The 7,009-nt window shown below is 38.8% G+C and overlaps 1 protein-coding gene across 1 annotated transcript; it reads right to left on the minus strand.

Annotated features, from left to right (window-relative positions):
* Nucleotides 1-1,457: 1,457 nt before the first annotated feature.
* On the minus strand, nt 1,458-2,066 carry LOC108364684 (uncharacterized). The gene has a single exon (XM_017618469.1). It carries the CDS (start codon nt 2,064-2,066, stop codon nt 1,458-1,460), a length of 609 nt encoding a protein of 202 aa, XP_017473958.1.
* Nucleotides 2,067-7,009: the final 4,943 nt, after the last annotated feature.

Raw genomic sequence — 7,009 nt, forward strand, 5'->3', positions numbered from 1 at the left:
ATTTCTATATATGAAACCTAGAAACTAGAATTAAAACATTTTGGTTTGAGTTTTAAACCACGAACTTTTTCGACTGAAATTTAAACCAGAACATATTAAAAATTGCTTAAAACTATTGACTGGTTTAAAAAGTAGACTATAAAAAATTTAAAAAGGCAGTAGTCCCAGCGCGGTTTAAAAATTAAACCAAAAATTTTGACCGTGTGGCAATTTGCATATGTACATATGTACATATGTAAGTAGTAGCGGCACATTGGGTGAACTAAATGCATTCATACATATATATTTATGTACAACTGTAGCTAACATTGTACGCGTCTTCCCAGGTAGGTTAAGTGCGGGTGATAAGCACATGTAGCATAGTTAAATACTGTGTACATAACTACAATTAAAACGTTGAAAATGTTACAATTTCGGCATATGACTGAAAAAAGCTCTAGAATACACACAAATTGTGGTTTCCAAGACATGTACGAAGTGATTAGCACAGCTGATTTGCAGGGAATTTCGGTTTAAGTGGTAATCGGGGAATGGGAATTTTTTTCGGGGAACTGGGTATGTTATTTTTATATCTTAAAGTAACCAAATTAGACGAGTATGTTAATTTTTAACCATTTGACCTTTAACATTTTGACACAACAAGAGTTTTCCCAGGTATAAGCTATACTCCAGATGAAAGGTAAGGCTTCGGGCTAGATTTGTGGAAACTAAGAATAAAATCGACTGACCAGTTTTTGAGAAAATTCTCGAAATCATGAATCATTTTTAACAAGCTCGAGGCCCAGCAATTAAATAAAACGCAAAAACTTCGTTCTATTGATATTTTTAATTGTCGATATTTCGACCTCAATCTGAGGTCATTTTCAGGACTGTAAATATACATACAAACACGATAAATTATTATTAACTTTAAATTATTACAAACATAAATTAAACACAACTTACACTCTTGATTGTGCCTGGTGGACTGATTAGGCGTACAAAAATAAAAGTTAAACAAGTGAAATTTTAGGCAAATGAATACAAATATAAGAAGTAAACAATTAAAAATACCGTAATTGTAAACAAAAAACATACAAACAACAATACACGGAACATTTAGCAGTAAGACAATATGTATATGTACAAGCATATGTACATGTAAAAGCATAGCATTTTATTGTTATTTTATGAAGGTATGTTGGGGAAACGGAACGAATGTTGATTATGGAAGGCGGAACGGAACACCTACGTTGAGGATTGTTGTTGCCGGTTTAACACCAAATTGCGATACACATGTGCACAATTGTCTGTGTCCGTTTTAAAGTGGATCCTTCTCTTATTAGGGGTGTTCGTAATGTGTAACATTTCCAAAATATAGCGTTTATTATTGTTTAAGCCGCCGCTTAAAGTGCAATCCGACGGCCGTGCGCGCAATCCTTGGCCGCAGCAGTTTGGCAGTGGTGTGGCAAGTAGAATTAGAAGTATTTGCCATTAGCTACTATCTCACATGGCTTCGTGTGCTCCATATGACCGAGGTCGAGATATTCTTGCAACACATTGTTATACATTGTGCCTAAGTCTCCTTTTTTCTGAAGCGATCGCTCCATGCTAAAAAACTGCTGAAGTGCAGCAGACCGAGAGTGGCCCAGAGACAGGTTTTTTGGAAATTCTTCCTTGAATGGAAGTCGCACAATGTATCGACCGTTTGGGGCACGAGTCGTTGTTGTTGCATATATATGCTCACAAGCCTGATCTTCAGGGGAAATTTGTGGAGGTTGTGGAAACTCCTCCTCTTCCCAAAACTTTCGAAGCTGAGAGCTGAGAGTTGCATTCGAGCACTCTTCTACTTGTGTCGAGAATGACACCACATTTTCGGTTATTGGACCACTGAGAATCGAGCCAAATATTGTTTTTTGCGCAAGTATAGTGTCGCAAATATTTTGTATACCTTCCAGCAGGATTTGTGGAAGTATATCGCTGCCGATTACCATGTCAGGTTGAGCTGGTATGTGACAGCTTGGGTCAGCAAGTTCAAGGATCTTGAATTGATGCCAGTTTTCACGGCTAATGGTGAATGTAGGCATGTGCCTCGTGAGCTGAGGTAACACGATAGCCTGTGTGTTTATCCGTTGCATGGTTTTTGGTGCTACCAATGTGAGTGGACAAAGCTTTGTACTACATGTCCACCCATGCCGGAAATTTCGAACTTGGAATGTTCGAATGGTAGTTTCAACCGTTTTTGAACTTTCGAGGAAATGAAAGTTCTTTGTGAGCCTTGATCAATCAGGGCTCTAAGTTGAAACAATTCACCCTCGTGTTCAACTGCGACTATGGCAGTTGGAAGGAGAATTTTGCTATCATTGTCGGTGTGCAATGATTGTGTTTGTGCTTGTTTGGAACAGCACGGTTGCTCGCTGGAATCGGAGCTTGACTGCGCTTGTCGAGCGGGACTGGGCAGTAGTGTGTTGTGCGGCGGTTTCATTCGCTCGCGCACTGGAGTGTCGAGATTGTGGTTTGGGATTCATGTGCAGCAGGGAGTGATGCCGTTGTTGGCAATGTGTACATGACCACTTGCTCGGACACTCATTAGTGCTATGGGTATTACCAAGGCAGTTTTTGCACAGCTTGGTTTGGTTTGCGAATTGTACTCGGTTCGGTACCGAAATTCGCTTAAATTGTGGGCAGACTCTAATGGGATGAAGGGACTTGCAGTAAGAGCAAGTTGGTTCCCTCTTAGGTTCTGCCACAAAGGTTTGAGTCCTGTTAAAGGACCTGTTTTGCGCAGAATTCTGATGAGCGACTGGTTTTTGTTTATTTTGGCTTGGATGAAGCCGGTTAAGTCTTTCGACTACTTCGTATCTTGAAGTAAGAAAATCATCCATTTGTGACCATGAGGGTAAATCTCTTCGAGAAGAGAGAGATTGTTCCCAAAGTGACAGTGTGGTTTCGGGCAATTTGGAGGAGCAAATGTACACCAATATGGGATCCCAACTGTCTGTCTGGACGTCTTGGGAATTAAGAACTGACAGGCAGTTGTTAATTGATGTTTGCAGCCTTTGAAGTTGCTCGCTATTCTCGGATTGAATAGTCGGCAAAGTCATCAAAATTTTAATTTGGTTGTCAACCAAGATACGTTTGTTTTCGTATCGTGACCGTAAAGCTTCCCAGGCCAGCTCGAAGTTATCATCGCTGAGCGGGTATTGCTTGACGATGGAACCGGCTTTTCCTTGAGTTTTGTACCGGAGGTGATACAGTTTTTGAGCACGGGAGAGCTTCGCGTGGTTGATGTACACCGCTGTGAACACGTCACGAAAAGCGGGCCATTCTTCGTAACCACCGTAAAATGTCTCCGTGTCACAAGGTGGGACTTAAAGAAAAACGTTTGCCTCTGCCGAGGTGTGTTCCACGCGGGGTGGTGGACTCGGTGCGGCGATTGCTTTAATCAACGACAGTTGATCGGCAATTTTAGCTTTGGTCACCTCATATAATTCAAGGCAAGTGAAGTACTTGCCTTCTACCGAACTCTTAAAGTTTTCGGGTAGGCTGTCATCTGGCTTTGAAAAAACCAAATCATAGGCGGACTGAAGCCGTGCCCAACAATCATCTAGTGATTTGTCTTTTATCATAAGATATGATTCAGTGTGGTCTTGGATCGGTGCATCACTGAATCTTGCACAGTATCTCATGATACTGTCACTTTCCGCTATAAACTATTGAGCGGATGGGTCAAAAGTTTTAGATTTCGGGCGCGGTGAGGGTTCCCTCTTACCACCGGTGGCTTCTTGCGAAGCAGTTTTTGACCTTGTCTCGATTTCAGACATTTTTGGTGGACTGTGTCCAAGTGGCATTTTTAATGCTGTGGAAGGTCACACGTATAAAAATTGAGAGAAAAATTTATCAAATTTTACTGAGTACCACCCAGATAACGTTCGCAAAAATTATAAAAATATATGTCAAACGAGTAAAAATTGCACTTTGTGCCACAGAAAATCAGGAAAAGAATTTTAAGATTTTGTGGCGGTGTTTGTGTTTTTTGTTTCTTGCAAATTACGTGAAATTATATTTGCTTTAATTTTTGGTTCAGCACTTTTTATTACGTGGAAAACGGAGCGTCCCAATTAAATCCGCGGAATATGGATTTGAAAAATTTCAGTACGAGAAAAAAAAATCACAAACACTTTTCACTTTTATATACGTGGTGAAATATACGTATGTATAAATATTTAATGTGATATAACTAATTATGTAAATACTGAAAAAGTAATGGTTATTTATCACTATCTAGACCAATGCAATTCGGGAGCTTTCCCTACTGGGTTGCATGTATCTGATATCTTGAACTCACTTCTTATCGCGTTATGGATAATATTCGTGTGACAATATTCTTTGTTAGCAAGAATGATAGAATACAAGATTGCGCCGATCAGAGAGGATTTTTGAGAATAACTTTTGAGTGACGTCACACTGGTGCAATTGCGAGAGAGAAATGCCAAGAACGGAAGAAGAAGCAAAAATGTTGCAAGGAAAACGTAAACATGTTGCACCAGTGTGACGTCATGCAAACGACGATTCTGTCAAATTCGTTAAGAGAGGAATAGCGGTCCGAGATCGGCGCAACCTTTGTATTCTATCAATCGTGCTTTGTTAGCACGTATGTACAAAAGTGCAGAATATGTAGAATGTAAAAATGTACGTACGTATGTATGTACAAATATTTACGTATGAAGCCGAGTATATGGCTAAGCTACGCTTTGTCACAGCAGTGGTGAGTTAAGAAACGAAAACAACAGAGAATTTGTTTTGATTATAGTGCGTATGTATGCATGTGTGCGGGAATGCACAAGTGGATATAATAATACGTAGAGAGCCGCTCACCGCTGAGAGAGCGGGCTTTGATTTACGTTCTCTTAGCTTGGTGAGTGCAGCAGAGAAAAGCAAGATTGAAATAAATTAAAATAAGCTAGAGTGCGCTTGGTACGTGTGGACCAAGAACGATAGAATACAAGATTGCGCCAATCAAGCTGAGAGCAACTGGCCATGACGTCAATAAATACCAGAGTGAGAGAGCAAGACGAACTCGACAAGAAAAAGAGGAAGCATCGAACAAAAGGCAGTATTGCCAAGTTTTGAATTTGAAAAAGCACCAAATTTATATTGGTGTATTTTACGGACTTTATATACATACATAATTTTATTGTAAGGATGCCGATTCAAATTAATAAAAATTAATGTTTCTTGCACGACGGTCGATTTCATCTGGCATGATTGAAGGTGCTGCCACATATTTTGTAGTCGCTTATGTCACTGTGCCATGATTTTGTTAAAATTTTTGTAAACTGGCTTACCACACTTACAATTGCTATAAATTTTGCTTCCAGTTTTTTAAGATTTTCTAATTTGGTGTCTTCAAACTAAAAACAAAAACACCAAAAACGCACCATGCACGAAACTCAAAAATTTTAGCGTTTTGAATACCCACTAAATTTGGTGCGAAAAGCATAAAGTTGGCAACAGTGAATGTAAACAAAAGTATTTAATGACGTCAGCGATTGGGTGGATGCTGTCAAATCGACGAAGAGAGGGTTAGCGGTCCGCGAATGGCGCGACCTTTATTTTCTGGATCGTGCGTGTGGACTGTATTGTTCGATAAATAGCAGCGACTCTCTTAGCTATTATACGAATAGTTGCAGAAAATGCAACTGGTAAAAATGTTTATATGTGCTAACGTATGTACATATGATATATGGGAAATAATGCACTTATGTTTTTCGGCAATTTGTTTAGCCAAGTTCAACGAACTATGCGACCAACGGCAAAAATTGGTAAGCAGAGGAAAGTATGTGATTTTAATGTGCTAATATTTTGTTCTTGCACAGTGGGACACAGTAGGCATATAAACTGCAACGGAATTTATTTTGGGGTATAAATCAGAATTTGTATATATGTACATATACCTATATATATATATATAAGATTGGCGGTAAGTGGAGATATACCGCTTTCCGGAAAACGGAATGTTTCTACCAAAATTCAATAGCGGCAAATTGCCGATGTGAGATTTTTGGGCGGCAATTTTAGTGAAACCGTTTTTGGCGAGAATAAATACGCCTTTTATGAAATTATATATATATATATGTATGTATATACGTATGTATGCCCGTTGGCAGTTTATTAGAAATAATATAACTTTTAAGAATATGAAAGTTATATTTATTTCAATTTTTAAGGAAATTAAAAATTTGCCGACTTACTACTTTCCTTGATTTATGTAGCGATGAATGTATGTAAGTCCTTTTTGCGCCGGGGTCTTCTTGTGCTGGTGTTGTTGTTACCGCTTATGATTATGACGGCTGCTGATGATGTTGATGGCTTCTGGTGCTATTGATAGCTGCTGATGCTGGACGGTTTTTTTTTTTTCACATTTTTTTTGTCTTATTTGTGTATGCTTATGGGCAAATAAGGGCAAATTTTCTTTAAATTTTTATTTATTTTTGTCCACTTTGAGTTTTCGAATGTACGTGCACTTTTTTAACACTATTGTTTGTTGTTTATTTAAATTTCAAAAATTTATAATTTTTGTCTTTTTTGTTTTTGTATATGTACGTGCACTTTCACCACTTGGTTTATAGTTTTTGGCGTCGTATAAACGAACGAGCGAGTGGAATTTAATTTGTTAAATTTAGTTAAATTTTTTTTCTTTAGGAGCTGGGCCACGGTTGGCTGCGAAGGACCATGAATAGTTCTCGCTTGGTCCCTTCGCACTCACCTCTTTACGCACACAAACTGTTTCCGATAAAGGAAAGGCTTTTGGTTCAGATCAGAAATTCAAAATATTTTTGGGTTTATTTGTACACCACAATTGAATTTGATTTACAAACGTTTTTATTATTGACTCTTGTAATAATGCTAAATGGGCGCGTGCGCGATGTCCGACGTTAATAGCTGAACTGCCTTTGGCATAAGTTGGCACGATGATGGTAGGCGGCCGTGCGCGCTCGGTAATTATTTTCGGAGTTGACGTAGGTCA

Source organism: Rhagoletis zephyria, unplaced genomic scaffold (assembly GCF_001687245.7).
Source record: "Rhagoletis zephyria isolate East Lansing unplaced genomic scaffold, Rhagoletis_zephyria_1.1 Rzeph_scaffold_01633, whole genome shotgun sequence".
Lineage (NCBI taxonomy): Eukaryota > Metazoa > Arthropoda > Insecta > Diptera > Tephritidae > Rhagoletis > Rhagoletis zephyria.

Excerpts from the sequence above, each read along its gene's own strand:
- LOC108364684 (XM_017618469.1), bottom strand. The coding sequence starts at position 2,066 with ATGCCTACATTCACCATTAGCCGTGAAAACTGGCATCAATTCAAGATC.